An 18,803-nucleotide genomic window follows, 5' to 3' on the forward strand; every position below is an offset into this window, starting at 1 on the left:
TCTGCAAAGCAGTACAAATTTACGAATGCGTTACTGTTTCACCCATTTGCCACCCACCTGAAACAGGTCTCTGCAGAGGCCTCTGCAGCCTGTGACAGAAATGACGCTACGCTTTGTCAACACAGAAGTGCATTACGGATATATAGGGGAAGGTGGGACATAGAAGTTACTGCATTTTTTGACACTAATTTTCTTTTTTAGCTGTTTTCCCAGTTTTCTAACCTGTGAACATAAAATAGTGTTTTTACACAGGCTGCCCAGAGTACTTCCATTTTCTTAAGTAGCAATGCTATCGATGATCATTGAGACGTTTTAGAGTTTTGGCTTACTCTTCTGTGGTGCTTCTCAACCAGGGTGACCTTGCCCCCTAGGGGTACCTGGCAACGACTGGAGCTTAGTCAGATTGTCATAACTTAGGATGAGCCTTCTAGCATAAAGTGGCATGAGGTCAGGATGAATACCACATAGTTTTCAGAGATGATCCCGCAGCAAAGAAGTAACTCTGGCGCCATGGGTTTCTAACACATTAGATCTTTGGATAGAATGTACTGATTGCTTTTCAAGAGCTATCATTTTAATTACGTTATGAACTATAACATTAAGCAAATTCTTGGAAAACTGTAAGAAACACTTTAACGTCCTGAAACCTTCTGGACAATCTTACGGTTTCTCTTTCAGCTGATTCAGACCCTGCATGCTGTTGACAAGGATGACCCTTACAGTGGACACCAGTTCTCATTCTCCTTGGCTCCTGAAGCAGTCAGTGGCTCAAACTTTACCATACAGGACAACAAAGGTAAGTGAGCTTCTGGCCTTCCCTTTCTCCATACCCCCGTGGGACTGGATCTCAGTTTCCATCCGTACCTATTGATTTCCATCACAACCTATTCAATGCTTGGTGTAGTAGCCACGTACATTCACCGTTTTCCTTTCTGCTTCCAGACAACACGGCAGGAATCCTAACTCGGAAAAATGGCTATAACAGACACGAGATGAGCACCTATCTCCTGCCTGTGGTCATTTCAGACAACGACTACCCAGTCCAAAGCAGCACTGGGACAGTGACTGTCCGGGTCTGTGCATGTGACCACCATGGGAACATGCAGTCCTGCCACGCCGAGGCCCTCATCCACCCCACAGGGCTGAGCACAGGGGCTCTGGTGGCCATCCTCCTGTGCATCCTGATCCTACTAGGTAAACTGCTCCTCCCCGCATCCTCTCTCCCCTTGGTGAGGGGCACACACTGTTACTGTGACACTCTAGATTTTTCCGCCTCCCCCATTAAGGCATACAGCTTGATCTAGGTGAGTAGAGCTATATGCTGAGAATCTGTGTTGTTCAAACATGAACTCGTTTTTGCTTTGGAGAATGAACAGATGTACTATGTGCCCATGTCTTTGCTTGCCCAGGGTACCATTTTTCCAAAAGAATATATTGTCTATCGTACTGAACTGCATCTCAGGGGGTATTAGGAAGCAGCGTATATACACGTCCTGCTTGTTCTGTGTGTTGTCTGATGATTAACTTTTGAAGAGTACAAGTCATGCATCGTGGCGTATCTGATGAAGACCCCTTTTACAAAGGTAACATTTGAGATCAGCTGAAAACTGCAAAAGGAAGATTGTGACTTTTTCTCTCCTACCCAGGGGAAAAAAATAAAATGGTGGCAATCTCTTTAATGCAACAAACTTACCTTGAGCTACACAATGGAGTAACTACCCGGTTAGAGCTACTCTCGGTTTACCACATACACAATGTCTACTAATTTTCAACCTGTTGATAAATAGCTTCTGACATCAGGAAGTGAATTCTGGGTCCCAGAAGAAACAAATATGATGAAAGGGAAACACAAGATCTGTGATGGCCTGGATTCGGCATCTTCCCCTCAACTGCTCGTGTGTTGGAGGTATTGTCCTCGGGTGGTGGTGCAACTGAAAGGAACTGCGAACTTCACCAAATCATTAAAGCACTGATGTGTCCACAGTTGAATGGGCTGCTAGGATCTGGGGCCCAGCGGAAGGACTTATGTCACCTGGCACATCTTTGAAAGAGATATCTTGTCCCCGGACCCTTCCTCTCATTCTGTTTCTTGCCCACCTTGTTCCACCACATGTTCCTGCCACCATGACACTTTGTCTCATCACAGTCCCCAAAGCCGTAGATACAAGAGACCATGGACTGAATCCTCTGAATCCATGCCCTAGTAAGTTGTTTCTCCCAGGAGTTTCCTCAAAGAGACAGAAACCAACATAAGGTCTAGCAATGATATAAATGATGTTTTTTTTTTATTCCAACAAACTAATTGAGCCCAAAAATAAAACCTGATTTTGAAAGTTTAACAAACCTTTAACTATTGCTCAAGTGAAATTCAAGTATCAGCCAAAGTAACTCTTCCACAAGTGAAAACACGGGGCTGGAGAGATGGCTCAGCACTGGCTGCTCTGCCAGGACTCAAGCTGTATTCCAGGTCCTCACATGCCAGCTCTCGCAACCATCTCAAACTCCATTCCCAAGGGATCCAACACCCTCTTCCGGCTTCCAAGGGCACCAGGCATACTCGTGGTACACAAATTACATGGCGACAAAGCACCAGTGGACATAAGATAAACAAAATAAACTTTTTAAAAATAAAAGCAAGATTCATATTTACAATCTTGCCTATAAAATTAGAAAACATTCGAAGTTCAACACATGACTGTAATCACAGAACTTGAAAGGTCGGAAAATCAAAATCAGAAATTCAAGGTCATCTTTAGCTACGTGGTAAGTTTGGGCCAGCTCGAGGTACACAGACCCTCTCTAAAAACCAAACACGAAAGCAGTAACCTAGACTGCACAGGAGGAAAATCTCTTCTAATAAAGAACCCTGAACAACAACAGAGAAGCATAGAAAGACCTTTCACGTGACTCATCAACGTTGTCAATCACAAGAGAAGACGGGAAACTCAACTTCAGAACCATGATCTTCTTCAGTAAGATTTGAACAAGTGTTTTGAGATCGGGAGGCATACAGCAATGACAGTGTACAAAGACATATCAACATCCCTAATGCTGCGAGTCTGTAAAACCTGGAGGACTGGATCATTGTTCTTGATCCAAAAGGAGAATCCGGACAACCTGGGGCAGGGGAGCCATGCCTGCGGAAGGACCTGGAGGGGTGGGGTAGCCATGCCTGTGGAAGGAGAGGCAGCTCTCCTTTTGCTAGTCCTTCCCCTTCCTCTCACTAGTCATCTGTCCTGCTCTTTTACATTTTTAATTGTTTTTAAGGTTATCATACAAAGCAATGTATTTCATCATAATCCCTCCACACATTTGTGTCCTCACACTTGGTTCTGACTCCCTTCCCTGCTACTGTACCCTTGCCCCAGTTGGTCCCCTTCTGCTTTCCTTTAGTATCTTCAATTACCCACCTCCTCCCCTCTCATTAGACCCTTTTTTTTTTAAACCTACACTCCTAAATGCAGTTAAACACACACATACATATAAATACATACACACGTATTTGAGCACATATAATGTTAATTCAGATTCTTTATGTAGAAGAAAATATAGGATTCATTCTGAGTTCGACTTATTTCACATAACATAATGATTTCCCGTTCCATCAATTTCCCCGCAAATGTCATGATTTCATTTTTGTTTGTGGCTGCATAAAATCCCATTGTGTATATGGATCACGTTTTCTTTATTCATCTGTTTAGCCATCTAGGCTGGCTCCATTTCCTGGGAATTGTGTAGAGAGCAAGTAGCTCTGTGGCATGTTGACTTAGAGACCTTCAGGCGTCAATCCATTTTGTCTTCTCTCCTTTCTTCCTTCTAACTAACTCGTTTTCTTTTCCTCTTTCATTTTTTTCACCAATAAATTCACTGTCTCTTCATTATTCTTAATTGGCTCCAGTACCTCCCACACCTTGTCTGGTGTTTTGGGAGTTCTGTACATAATTTTTTAAAAGATTTTTAGAAAAGGAGTTTTAGCTTAACTAGGTTCACACCACAGACTAGACGCTGAATGAGGCGCTTCACAAATGCTTCCCTGGCTCCTTGGAACTACCTGGGGTGGATTTACCTGCATCTTTGATATGAAGACTGAGGCAGAAGGGTGTGAAGTAAGGTGTGTGACCAAGTCACACGTGGAACAGGAAGCAGAGCTCAGTCCTAGGCCCAGGTCTTTCTTTCCAGGCTACTGTAGGGATCCCATCCCGATCCCTAGTTTCCCAGTGAGCTTTGAAATGCAGTGCATTCCAGGCTGTAAGAGACAGAAAACTTAAATTGGGGCCACTGGGGAGATTGAAGACACACCTGAGAGGCTGAAAGAGAAAGAAAGCCACACTGATACATGAGGAAATCTGGTACAAAAATAAGCCTGGCTTATAGGTGTGGTTTGGGGGCAGAGCATTTGCCCACCCTATAGCAGTCCCTGGGTGAATCCAAAGGCATCTAGTAAAACGGTAAAAGCATTCAAAGAAAAGGTTGAGGGTATGTAGGGGAGGAGTTGGAAGAGAGGGGATTTGGATAGAGTTGATCTAACACATTATATGCATGTACCAATATTAAATGAAATAGTTTAGGCATCCCAACAGTAGCTACATCTAATCTATATAGCAATTTAGAGTTTGGGAAAATTTTTCACATTTAACTTGTTCCTCATGACAGCACCTGGCAGTGTGTTATTGCCTCCCTTTTACAGAGGTCAAACTGTTAGATCTGCTAGTTCTCTAATGGGATTGGAGCTTGAATTTGAACATCTTCCCTCTCCCGCCCCCGAAATCTTGCTGCTGTCCTCTGGCCCCAGGAGGATGAGGAAGAAGAGACTATTCTCCACAGATACATTGAACTGTTTTAAATGCTTCTGCCCCAGTCCAGTCCTCATTTATAAAAGTCAGTTTTCATCAAGATCTCCCATCAGGACATCAGATTACACGGGGCTGATAAAAGGTATAGGTAGTCTTGGCTGTAGAATTAAACTGTAGCTGAGTACTGAGTACCTATGACTGTAGGTTATACCCTCTCCCTTCTCACTTGTAACAGGCTATAACTTCAGGTAAACGCAGGACTGAAATGTAAAAACCTGCCTGAGCACTTAAGGAGAATTAGGCAGTGACAAATGCCTGCTGTCTGACCGTTAATGACTGAAAGAACTCAGGTGCATTAAAGTTGAATTCTTTAAGGGCAGATGGCCAGGGTACATCCTCTAATCCCCAATGTTGCCCTTCCTTACATTCCTGTTTTGCAAATCCATTGCCGCTTCACACTGGAAAGCAGCGTAAAAGGAGATTATCCCTAAGCTCTGAAGGTCTCCATCCCCAACCCACCAAGGTGGAAGCAAAAGCTTACCAAAGCCACCAAGGTGCCTGGAGACATAACTCTTCCCTGCCCCTCTTCTCGGCTCCTTCTGGCCCAGCTTCTGAGACTCTTGCCTGTCCCTCATATACTATAGGCACAGACCTCCCTAGGGTCTTTTCTTGTTGTATCTCCCCTTTGTCAGAGAGCACCTTGGATAATCCCCACTCCCGCCCCATCTTTCTTGAAATGATACAGAAAGGGACAGCCCATGGAACCAACAAAGAGAACCCTCCCCATCTTCCTTGGCCTCCTCCTCTGCCTCTTCTGGTTTTGCATTGCACTGAACACCCTCTAATAATTTCCTGACTTGTTACACATGTTGTTTATTTTCTGTCTCCATCCCACAGTCCCCACACATCTGTCCAGGCTCTGAGGCAGGCTTTTGATGCGCATGTTATGCGGGTAGTACCTAGAACTGTACCTGACACAGAGCAGGCACCACACAGTTATTTATGGAAAGAATGGATGGATGCCCTGGGTGGATGAGACAGTGGAGGCATCGGGACACTCTCTGACAAGAACAGAGAGTGTGGACAGTTACACATGCCTGAGATGGCAAAATTGAATTTCCTTAGGAAAGGGACAGTCACCCCAATATGCTTCCAGCATGGCAGGTAAGAGCACAACTTCTTTAGTCTGATGGACCTGGATTTGAATGCCTGCTGCATGTGACATCTCCAGGCTTCAATTTCTTCTTTGGTAAACTGGATTTTACACTACGATTCCTACTTCATAGGATGATTATGGTGATTAAGTGGGATTGAGTATGAAATGCACGTAGCACGGTAATTGGTACATAGAAATCTTCCTCTCAGATGCCAAGTAGCAATACTATTAATGTCTAAAAGGATGATATATAGATCTCTGAGTGTGCAAATATATTCATTAGGAGGAAGATGCTCTTGCCTCCTAAATCTCATTGCAAGAATTCCGTTTTCATGGCATACAAAAACTGGGTAACAGGTGACGTGGTAGAGGCATTGCTAGTGCTTCCCGTAGTAAATATCACTGGACATACAAGGACTGGTAATGCGTTGTCTGCGCTGGGCGGCCACTTCCTCTGTAAGCTGTTACTATGTTCTTATTGTCCAGTCATCTACCCATTTGCCGGTAGATGTGTCTCTCTGCAGGCAGCCACCTTTGTTCTACCAACCAGCTGTGAAGAGAGAGCAGAACCCATTTAAATGCGGTTCTTGCTTTGCCTCTAATTTGAGCTAGAAGAAGAAAAAGAATAATATATCTGTGAAACAGACATTCTGGCTAACAAACTTGTGGGACATACGTCTTTGATAGTGAAATCTCATATAAATATATTTGTCTAACTCAAACACAAATCACAGGGAAAGTGTATTACTATCTGCCCTATTTAACTGGTTGAGCTCGGGACCCGGAGTAGCTTTTGGAATCTGGGTCTCTCGGGAGTTTTATCTGTACTAATATTTCTTTGTATGTGGAAAGGTATGCAAACATTCACATCTCTGCTTGGGATTTTAAACTAATTTTGCACTTTTCTCAGGTGGGGGGAAGAGGAAGGCATAGCGCAATAGTTATTTTAAATGTGGAGTTATGCAAAGCCTTCAACACTTCCCAAAGGTGCCAGCCTTTTCTTTATAGCCAGTTTTGGAGCATTTTAGGTGCTTGGCATAATTTGCACTTTTACCGCAGTACTTTCTCTGTGCTTCAAAAAAAATTATTATTGTTATTATTACTTTTCCTACCTTAAAATTACTTTGCCTTTTCAAAGGGGAAAGAAAGAAGAAAATACTGTCAAAATAGGATGGCATTTTATCATCTGCTTAAAGTATAGCCTTCTTTAAAACACTCCATCCTGGGGTCCTTGTATGATTATGGATAAAGACAAATGGATCCTTAACGCCGGGAAAAGTTGAGCCTGTGTTTTCAAGCGAAGTTTTAAAGCGGCAGGTTGGAGCAAGGGTTCTTTCCCGTGTTAATTGGATGGCAAATTAACTTTCCTTGCCTTCTGTTTTGCTTTCTGCTTCCAGTGACCGTGGTGCTGTTCGCAGCTCTGAGGCGGCAGCGGAAGAAAGAGCCTTTGATCATTTCCAAAGAGGACATCAGAGATAACATTGTCAGTTACAACGACGAAGGTGGCGGAGAGGAGGACACCCAGGCCTTTGATATCGGAACCCTGAGGAACCCCGAAGCCATGGAGGACAGCAAATCGCGCAGGGACATTGTGCCAGAAGCTCTTTTTCTACCCAGACGGACTCCAACAGCTCGCGACAACACTGACGTCAGAGATTTTATTAACCAAAGGTTAAAGGAAAATGACACAGACCCCACAGCCCCACCCTACGACTCCTTGGCCACCTATGCCTACGAAGGCACCGGCTCGGTGGCCGACTCGCTGAGCTCGCTCGAGTCAGTGACCACAGATGGAGACCAAGATTATGACTATTTGAGTGACTGGGGTCCTCGGTTCAAAAAGCTAGCGGATATGTACGGAGGGATGGACAGTGACAAAGACTCCTAATCTGTTGCCTTTTTCATTTTCCTATTATGACACTGGAACATGTGAAGTGGCTCTTTCTTTCTATTTATCCGCTATCCCGTGAAAGGGTTCCCTGTTGTACCCGTTCCGAACGTCAATGGCTGCAGTCCGTGTGGATCCAATGTTAGAGACTTTTTTTCTAGTACACTTTTATGAGCTTCCAAGAGGCAAATTTTTATTTTTTAGTTCATGCAGTTAACCAAGTGAGCCCAACAGGCCCGCAGGGGAGGAGACGAGGGAACAGCGTCTTTTCCCTTGTTCTCTTAAGGCAGGTTGGCCACACATTCCTTACTGCTGGCCTGGACGCTACTTTTGTTCACGGTCTCGGGCCAGCTGAATGCTCCAAGCGTACATCTCACATGCTAATGCGGAAGGGATCAGACTTTACTGATAAAAATATAGTTTAATGTAAAACAAAAAACACAAAAGGAGGGAACAATTGGGAAACTGTCCTTGGTCAATCAACTCTCGAGGAGATCCCCAGCTACGGCAGGGTTGGTAAGGGTGTATTCTGTCAACGAATGTGAAGTGTCATCTGGGGCATCCTGTCTGTGCTGGCAGAGGTGTTTCTGGCACCAACTCCTCATAGCATTAAATCCTTCTATATGTTAAGGTGATTTAGAATCAAATCAAATGGTGATATTCAAAGACAGTAGCAAAGAGCAAGGCTGTGTTCCTTGACACTCATCACCTGTCGCATGTGAGACACATGTAAGGTCACCATTGTGCCAAACAAAGGGAACAAGAGAAATAGCTTTAAAACGTTAACAGAGGAAATATTTAGCAAATTTTAAAGTTTTGTGCCACCAACGGTGTCACAGATCCCTTAATTCTTTCAGCTATCAGCGAACCGATGAGACATAGGTCTAATCACCCAGAAGTTCTTGCGAGACTTTCCTGAGGCAGACAGTACCTTTTTTTTGTCTGTAGCTGTTATCACTATTATCCTGCTATACCTGAGAGTAGCCGTGTGGAATACAATAATTCATAGTCTTCAAATACTTCTTATATAATTAACTCGACTTAGTAAGGTTAGATTAAATATCCTACCCTAGAGTTCAAGGGGATGGTTAGACCCAGTCACATCTGAACCTAATCCCTGCCCTTGCCTTCGGAGACATCCATGTACTTACACTGCAGCAAGGGGGTAAATGAATGGCACCGAGATGTCGCTGAGAACCTGCATGCCATGTTTCTGAAATGCCCACAAGAGAAGAGCCTGGATTGCCTTCAGCAAAAAAAAAAAGAAAAGAAAAGAAAAAAAAATGTTTAAGACTCTTGGGAAACTGACTGCCGATTTCTGAAAGTAGTCTTGTTTTCCCGCTGTTCCTAAGTTGGCTTCTGTGGCAAAGCCGCCATCTTTGTCTTTGAACTGATGATAAAGATATGGTCTCAAGTAAGACAGGAAAGTAATATAAAATCCATCCAATCTATTATTGCTCTAATTATGCAATTAGACTCTCTTAGTCAGTTATTATCCAGGGGACCCAACTTAACCAAGCTCATCTTTCTGGCAGGTTCAATTCATTTATTTCATACGGATGGTCTAATGACTCTCATCATTAGGGTCTCACATTGTGCGGTCATCAGAAATGTCCAAAGTACTGTAATGAAACATCCTCATTTGAAGACTTTTCTTAAAAGGCTCTGTATATACATATATAATATATACTTAAGAATGTCCTGACTTCTCTTATTAGTCATAGGGATTTATTTTCAGTTCACGTTAGTTTTATAGAGTTAATCTTAGCATCCTTTCCATTTGAGGGTAATGTTTTATCAACACATTTTCTATTTAGAAACACACTGCTGTTTAGTTGGCTTTTAAATAGTTTTTACCTAGGAAGTAAAGATGGCACTTGTAAAATGGGAGAAATGTGGAATTTGGATTATGGTTTTAAAAAAATTACAACTATATTGCCCTTTGTATTTCCTGAATGGTTTCCTGTTTGTGATGAAATGCCCTGAAGAGTCACAAGTACTTCATGCTTGGGCTATTTCCATCTTTGAGGGTTTTCTTTTCCTAATTCTTCATATACACCTTGATATGCACACATACACACACACACACACAGAGGAATGCAAACAAATGCTGCCAGATGGCTCACTGAAATGGGTCATTATGCGTTATATTCACAGGTAAGTATTTGAAAAAGAGAGCTCCTGGATCTAGCATGAGAACAGCACCTTGCACAACTGATTGTAAAATCAGAGTACTCTATCTTGTATCATCCATCATGTGACAAACTGAACCAAGAAATAGTTCTTAAAAAGAAAGGTATCATCAAAAGTTGCCCTTTTGAGCTTTTGGTGTGAAATCTGGTGTGAAATTTCTAAGAGTTGACAATAGCAATTTCCAACGTTTTGGGAAAAAAGTTGACCTCTCCCTCTGAGTGCAAGTATGTACTGAAAGGAAGTCAGGCTATTTGAGATGTCATTAGCCAAAGCCTTTTGATCACACGTTGAAAATCACACATTGTACCAAGAGTTGATGAGTATGACTTGATATTGAAATAACTGTTTAATGTCTTATCAAGAAGACTGTTGATGAAGCTAATCTACCAAAAAAAAAAAAAAAAAAAAAAGGCTTATTCAAGGCCTATAGGTGTTAACTCCAGACACTTTCCCCAAAGAATTGTCCAACAAAAAATGAGAAGCCCAACCATCTCTCTCTCTCTCTGTAATTTTTCTTCCCACCAAAATTCCAGGTCAAAAACATCCCCATGGACAGATTTCTTTCCGTGATAAATCCTAAGTCAACATGAAACTTTGTTCTGGAGAGGAAAAGCAGTTCTCCTATTAATTGTGTCTTGGTCTTAGACCCAGGCAGTGAGGCTGGCACAGGAGTAGGAGGGATCCAGCTCTAACCTTTTCTTTGTTGAACACAAGCAGATCAGTTGGCATTAAGGGCTCTTCCATGAGTTCTGATTCCTTTTTTATTTTAACCTCTTTTCAACAAAAAGTTTCTTCAAACCTTTTCCGGTGTTTCCTAGAATAAGCTGGGACTTTAAAGACCATTAAGCCATTGTGAGTGAGGTTGAAACTCCCTCAGTTTCCATCCGCTTTCTTCAGGAACTCTAAAACATTGGTCCTCAAATAAGGAAAGAAATCAAATGGGAAAGAGGTGAGGACAGTCTCCTAAGACCTTAAGAGAGGGAATCTGGGTGGTGTAAACACAGCTTCCCTGGTTTTACATTCTGGAGCTTCGACTGGAGAATCACTCTATTTTCAGATGGAACAAAGCTGGTGATTTCATTTTAATTCGGGATAAAAATATGTGGCTTAGTTCTCATTTCCACTTCTCAGCGTGTTATACAAGAACTGACTCTGGAGCTTAGAAGCATCCAAGTTTTTGAGAAGTCAAAATAAGTTCTTAATGTTTCCTTTATATAATCTGTATACTGTGTGTTCCCGAACAGCATTCTACATAGAAGGCTTTATCCTGAAGTGGGTATTTTCTCGAGGACAATGATTTATAAGATACCAACAGGGAATTCTTAGACTCTGTAGTCCTGAGCTCATTAGAAACACACAATGAGAAAGAAAAAACAGAGTTGATTCCTGGGTGCAAACTAAATATTTGAATGGGGTGCTTGTCCTTATCAAACCAATCTCTTGTCCCCAGGAATATAGCCACCAAATGAATTCTCTCAGTCCCCAGTTACTAGGTTTGAAGCAGCATAATTACTTTGGAAGAACACACTGAAAAGTCAAAATCTTCGCCATTTGGAGGGACATGTTCTATTTTTAAAAATCATTTTAGTGTTATTTTAATTTTTACATTATCTAGATGAAACCATTTTTGAATTATCATATTGTAGAAGTAGGCTCAAGGAACAGGCAGGTCGCTGTATTTCAATTAACAATACACCCTACCTTCTTTATCAGATAAGAGGAGAGAGAGCAATACTTGGTGTGTGAGTCTTCAGGAAGATGGGCTGTGTCCTAAGCTCAGAGAAGCATGTTTCTTTTCCACAGAATGGAACTGCACAGTGATCTCACCAGAGTTCAGAGACAATCATGACTGCAACATCTTAAATCTTCCTTTGCTGTCTTCGTGGAACCATTCTCAAAAGGGATAATTCTCTGCTAAAAATACCAGACCCCGGCTATATTCAATGTAAAGAGCAAGGCCCTCTGAGAAAGCAAATACATTGGCTCACACACTTGCCTAAAGTTAGCAAAAAAAAAATAGCTCATTCTTAAAGCCAGGAGTTTATGGTCTCTGCAGCATCGATTTAATTTAAGCTTTGCCGAAGACAATCTTTAATCTCCCCGTTTTGCAATACGTTATTTATGATGCATTCTCATTTTTTAATTTGGGGGGAATGTTAGCCTGACAGAGCCAGCAGACAAAAGCGTTAAAGGACGTCAAATGGAAACAAAGGCTATTACCTGCCATATTTCATATGGGACTGGGCACTTAGCTGAGGAGACACCAGGTTATTAGATTAATTTCAAAAGACCTTTTATGAGTTGCTTAATACCACTGGGGAGGGGAACATGAACTACAAACCCAAATTTCCTTTCAAATGAGGTTATTTGATAAATGAGGCATGGACTCGGTGTTGTAAGAGAAAGCGTCCCGCTGCAGAGAGAGCTTCATCTTTCTTGTGAGGCTATGCTATTTATGTAAATATATCTGAGGCACCTTCTGTAACCTTTTAGTTTTCTATGATCTATTAGTTTAGTGTTTATTAAAAAAAGAAAAAAAACCGTATGTAGGATCACGCAGCACTCCCGGGGAATGCTTGTGTAGCAAATGTCTCATAGATCTGCTCAGAACACAGGAACACTGCAAGCCCACTGTGCTGTTCTGTTTGCGATTATTTTCACTGCCTTGAAAGGAGGCTACATCCGAATAGGCCTTGTAATAAATGCTGTGTGCATCTTGGGTAATACCAAACTAAGGTGGTTTGGCATTCTCCTACCGTGACTTGTGATTCCTAAAACCAAGAAAATAAAGGCTTCTGGTACCAACTGTACTTAATTAAAAAATAATTCAAGTACAAATTGAAGTTTATGCCACGCTCGAAGACTGCCTGGAGCCCTCTGTCTGTTTGCATCTTCAACAAAAGGAGAGGGTGGATGGAGACAATTGGTTTGAATTCCACCAACGCGTCTAGCTAGGCAGACCTTCGTAACCTCACCCATTACCTGGCAGTTTTCTGTGTTAGAGGAGTGGGGTGCAAGCAGTGACCCTTGAGTGCAGTGTGGCTGGGCCTTGTGTTGTAGTCAAACGACAGATAACACGCTCCTTGACATGGCTCCGTTTATTTGATTTTCTTTTCTTAGTCTTATAAATTTGAAAAGAATGCAACTTGAAAAAGTGATTTCTCACAAAGAGTAAATATGCCTTTTGCAAATCAATTTTTGTAACGTTATTTATATGATATTACTTAATAAACTGTTTTTTTCTAACTTGCTTTTTTTTTTCCCCAATTCTCTCAACTATTGTTTGTAATCAGGGAGGTTTTTGCTTGTTTTTTTTTTTTAACGTATTTGACAGACTTTGACTTTCTGAATCCAGTATTTCAACTTCTCGAATAGCTAACTAAAGCAAATTTGTTATGCAGTAAGGAGCTTGTAAAGCATCATTTCTCCCAGCCAGCAGTCTGGAGCACCGGTGCGGCATCCCACTGCTGGGACACCAAGAATCCTGCTGTTATTTATAGGGCTGCTGTACTGAGAAGAAGGGTGCTTGTCCCCGCAGTAATTGCTTCAGATAAAAAAAAAAGTGACAGTTCTATATTTGTGTCCCTTCCAAATCTTCATCCTTTATCTTACTCCTTCAGAAACAATGGTCTGTGGATCTATCACTTAAAAAAGAAAGAAAGAAAAAGCAAGAGCCAGATTGGGGTAAAATTAAAATAAAATCCAGCGTCCTGATCCGAAATGACATGCTTTCCGGCCATTTGGAGCTGCAGTGCTCCACATCTTATTCCTTTCTAAGCTGCCTCCTTTTCCCACGGAGACTGAGAATTATTTTAACTGGTAGAACTCATAGCAGTGTCAAGGAGAAGTTTGTTTGTTCGTCCCTTGTGTATTCTGTGAGGGACGCACAGTGTGCTCTGGAATGGTCAACAGTCAGCCAGAGTCAGGGTTGTCCCTCCTCTCGGGAAGAGAGGTGTATGTGTTACTTTTCTGTTTCTGTGATGAGACTCCATGACCAAAGGCAACTTAGGGAAGAAAGAGTTTCTTTTGGATTACAGTTCCGGAAGGAGAGCCATAGTGGTAGGGGAGGACCGACAGCGGGTGGCCAGAGCAAAAAGCCAACACGTGAACATCTTCAGCTAGAAGAGGGGCGGGGCTACAACGCCTCAAAGGCTTTGCCCCCAAAGCTATACGTCAGCAAGGTTCTACCTCTAAAGGCTCTGCAACCTCTTCAAACAAGGTCACCAAACTGGGTACCAAGCGTTCAAATATGTAACCCTATTGCAGACATCTCTCACTCAAATCACTACAAGAGATAAGAAATCAAACAGACTAACAAGGGAAAGAAAAAAGGAAAGGATGCTTAAACATTATAATTGGTCTCAGCTGAGGTCCCTAAAGAGGACTAGGCTCAGAAAACTCAAAGGGTATCAAAAGGGATGGATACAATAGAAACTTCCTATTGCTGTTTTGTTTTTCCTTGTATTTCTTATTTTGCCAGGTGGATTGAAGGTAATGTATTCAAAAACAGAAGCCCACAAAAGGAAATGAGGCTGTCAGGAAGACACTTTTTGAAGGTTAGGAATGTTGCAAACTGTGCTCCAGAGCAACATCTCTTCCTGCTTCATACCCTTGCCTCACCCCCACCTCTGTACCACCCTCGGAACCATGACACCCCTAAGCATAGGTAGAGCCAACAGAGACTGAAGAATGCTGGCCAACTTCCCTAACCCAATATGGTAACAGAGGCAGGGTGCACAAGGCAGCCTCTTCAAGAAACAGTGCATGAACCCAGGCAGACATTTAAGAAAGATGAGCCCTTTCTACTCATCATAATAAACCACTCTCCATTATGTTTTTCTTTATGATTAGGGGGAAACAACCCTGCTTGACACAACCAAAACAGTCTAGTCTTGATAGTATTGATTTCTCACTCTTGAGGCATGAGAGCATCTGGGACCTTTCTCCCTCTTCTCCTGATGCCCTGGGGAGCATACTGCCTCCAAGATACCTTTGCCAGTCACCCCCAAACTATGTGGAAGAGGTTAAGAGACAGATACTAGCACATGTGTAGCCACTGAGCACTAAGAATCTTTGCCATCTATAACTTCATTTCCAGTCGGCCTTGCACTGTTTTTCCCAGGGCCTCCCCCCAATTTCAACCACTATAACAAACTGCATTCCACAATCATGAAGATATCATCAAACGAGAAAGTCAGATATCATTTACAAGTTCAATCTTTGTTTCAGGTGAAAAACCATTTTAATAAGTTTTTGTCTACCATCTCTGACTCCAATTCCATGGCAAGTGTAGCTAATCAATTGCCATATTATTGATTTCCTAAGACCTTGGACTCCCATGTAGGAATACCCTAAGAAGGCATCACCAATAGAGTAATGTTGGCCAATGTACTATCCCAAACCAAAGAGATAAAGTTCCTTAATGAAGATGGTAATCTCTTCACACTAAGCTTGGTTGAATCCTCACTTTGGACGTTTGGGAAGGGCCTTCTGTTCTTTGGGTTTTCAAAATTTGCAATGGGTTAAGAAGCTAAAAGACTTAGCCTGCTGTGACAATTAACTCTCAACTCCTTTCTTAAATTGGAATCAGCAAGCCTTGTTCACACTGCTCAGATATTAAGTGCTAGATTGGATGTTCATTCTGCAGTAGTTGTGTGTGCACCGACTCCTCAGGCACAGATCAATGTGACAAGGCACAGCACTAGACTAAACAGACACATACCCTTCATCAAGGGCTATGTGACTTACTGTCCCATTATTAATAATACTTTGCCCCACTAAACAGTTTATATGGAATGACATCATGATTCTTCATAGTGCTTCTCTATGTTTCATATTCCTGAATTCTTTTTCCAAATATGCTATGAATAGATATGGCTCTTTAAAAGAAGTAGATTGTCTCCTACCTCTCTCTGCAATATACTTATTCCTTTTTTAAAAAAGTCTCCCTTGACATATTAGATCATCTTTATTGCTTCCTAAGCCATTTAATCTCAAAAACCTAACTTTTAAAGGCGAACATGTCTTGTTTGCACATTGTTAAAAAGGTGTCTTCATACAGTCAGTCAAGGATAGGTTTATTAAAGCTTTTAACTTTGCTTAGCTGCCCGATAATGTCTTACTTTTATATAGCACTTTAGAAGTAACTGTCATATATATTACCTAATAAAAAATCTGTACATTAGACTATATCATTCCTATTTCATGAACAAAGTACGTAGGGCCGTTTGCCTGTAGGTCCTCTTCACAGAATTCTAATTAAACTCACTTTTTTTATGCAGACTCTGCAATCCTGCCACTAAACCCCACATTCTTTCCATCACATGCATGTCCATTTGAGTGAATATTTATTGGAGAGAAAAAAAAGGAAATTTTCTTTTTATTCAAATTCTAATGATAATGACTGCGGCCCCAAAGTCATTACTCTCCATGAGATCAGTCCAAAGGCTCTGTAGGGAGAAAGAAAGCCTGGAAAGAAAATTTCTGCCTATTAACCCCAATTACCCAAGTAATTCTTACTACAAAATTGGAACAGTGTTATTAAGAGAAAAATATCCCCAAGAAATATCAAATTCCACCAGATCTACAAAAGTTCTGATTGTTTACATAAGCGTCATCTTGACAACATTGGTATTTTCGTTATGAATTGTACTGGACCCCCTGTCAAGCAGCGATGCCCTGTGAGTGGAGAGGAGAAGAATCAGCACTTTGTGTCTCTCTTAAGCCATTCAGATGCTGTGAAGAAGGTAAAAGGTGTCATAGTCTGAAACTTGAATACCGCACAAAGGCCTGTGTGTCAATGGCTTAGAGCCCAGCCCATTGCACTATTAAGAGGTCAGGTAGCCTGTAGCTGGAACAAAGTTAGGTCACAGGAAAAATGCCCTTGAAGGAGATGTTGTAACCCTGGACCCATCATCTCCCTCTTTTCTTCTTGCCTACCAGGAGATGAGTAGGCCTTCTTCACAACAAACCCCCTACTATGATGTACTGAGACATCATGGGCCCAAAGCAAGAGGGCCAAGTGATATGAGCTAAAACACTTAAAAATAAATGAAAAAAATAAGTCATGTCCCTTAAGTTGATGATCTCAGTATCGCATGACCTTTTCTGGAGAGACGCGAACAAATTATCTATGAAGTTAGACAGGACACTGATCTACTCAAGCCTAGCTGGTGAACTAATGAGATGAAATTCTTTCCATATAAGGAGAGACTCTCCTGCTCTCTCAGCAAACGTTAAGCGCTCATTTGTCCTTGGGAAGAAGTCTCATGATCTTACAATACCTCCTAAGCTTCCCCAATTTCCTTGAGAAAGTATGAATAGGTCCAATCTTGTAAGGGTCTCCTGATGAGCATACCTACTCTGATTTCAAAGATTTCAAGATAGAAATAGCCATGCTATGCCCAGAGGCAGAGTTCTGAAATATTCAGGTTTTGCGATAGTGATAGACATTGAGTCACACAGATACGAAGGAAGAAGGGACATTAGCTAGCCATTAACTCCCTTTAATGGGCCGCGGCCCAATAGTGCGGCTTCTGAGATAGCCCTAGAAAACCCAGTTTATCCACCAGGCATGCATAGCTGTGGCAAGTTATCAGCTACAAATCTTTGAGTATAAATTAAAGGAAATATTTTTTACTATTTTTCTCCAACTGGATTTAATTTTCCATTTTCAATCCTACTTCCTGTGAGCAGTAGAAACTTAACTGTGGCTATCTACTGATGCTACAGCGAGATCCTTAGAGGCTGAGACAATGCCAAGCTAATCGTCTGAGAAAGGCGGAGGAGCAGATGAATCCTGAGTGAGCGGGTAGTTTCTCGTCACCTTGACATATACTAAAGTCATCTGAGAGGAGGGAGCATCAGTTAGGAAAATGCCTCCACGTTACACAACTATCACCCACATACTGAGGAGCTAGGTCAGTCCCATGCAGGCTCCCTAGTTGTCTGTCCAGAGTTTGTGGGGCCCCCAGCAGTGGGAGCAGGACCTGTCCCTGGCACATGAGCAGGCTTTTTGGAACCCATTTCCCACACTGGGATGCCTCGCCCAGTCTTGATGCAGGACAAGGAGCTTGGTTCTGCCTCAACTTGATAGAACATGCTTTGTTGACTCCCATGGGAGGCCTTACTCTTTTCAAGGAGTGGGTGGTGGGGGTGGGAGTAGATAGTAGGTGAGAGGGGAGGGAATGGGAAGAGAGGAGAGAGGGGAAATTATGGCTAGTATGTAAAATAAATGAAAAAAATTCAAGGGAACAAAAAAAAGATAATGCCTCTGTGAGATCTGACTGTAAGCAAACCTGTAGGGCATTTTCTCAATTAGTAATTGATGCGGGAGGATCCAGCCCATTGTCGGTGGTGCCGTGCCTGGACTGGTAGCCCTGGGTTCTAAAAGAACACAGGTTGAGCAAGTCATGCGGAGCAAGCAGCCAGTAAGCAGCACTTCTCCATGGCCTCTGCATCAGTTACTGCCTCCAGGTTCCTGCCCTGTGTGAGTTCATATCCCGACTTCCCCCCTTCTCCTCCCCCGCGATGAACAGTGATGTGGACGTGTAAGCCAAATAAACCCTTTGCTCCCCAGTTTGCTTTTGGTCATGGTGTTTTATCTTGGCAATAGTAACCCTAACTAGGACACTGTGAAAATACGGCTGTTCTCTGTGTTAACCCTCCCTGTCTGTCTTTCCGCTCACCACAAAACGAGGATACAGAAGCATATTTGTTGCAGTTTTTGTCGCTGTTTTTATTTCTCCTTCTCAGAAGGTCAGGATGAAAAGTT

The 18,803-nt window shown here is 42.2% G+C and overlaps 1 protein-coding gene across 3 annotated transcripts in view; it reads left to right on the forward strand.

Moving 5' to 3' along the window:
* Positions 1 to 13,106, forward strand: part of Cdh6 (cadherin 6) — a 137,272-nt gene extending 124,166 nt beyond the window's left edge. For 2 of the 3 annotated variants that reach the window (XM_057789587.1, XM_057789588.1), the window contains exons 10-12: positions 679 to 796; positions 943 to 1,194; positions 7,347 to 13,106. In XM_057789587.1, coding sequence (XP_057645570.1) covers positions 679 to 796; positions 943 to 1,194; positions 7,347 to 7,837 — 861 coding nt within the window. In that variant the 3' untranslated portion in view covers positions 7,838 to 13,106. Of the gene's footprint in view, positions 1 to 678; positions 797 to 942; positions 1,305 to 7,346 lie in introns of all 3 variants that reach the window. The other variant, XM_057789589.1, reaches the window with a different exon arrangement.
* The last annotated feature ends 5,697 nt before the right edge of the window (positions 13,107 to 18,803 follow it).

The sequence above is a fragment of the Chionomys nivalis genome, chromosome 15, assembly GCF_950005125.1.
Source record: "Chionomys nivalis chromosome 15, mChiNiv1.1, whole genome shotgun sequence".
Classification (NCBI taxonomy): Eukaryota; Metazoa; Chordata; class Mammalia; order Rodentia; family Cricetidae; genus Chionomys; species Chionomys nivalis.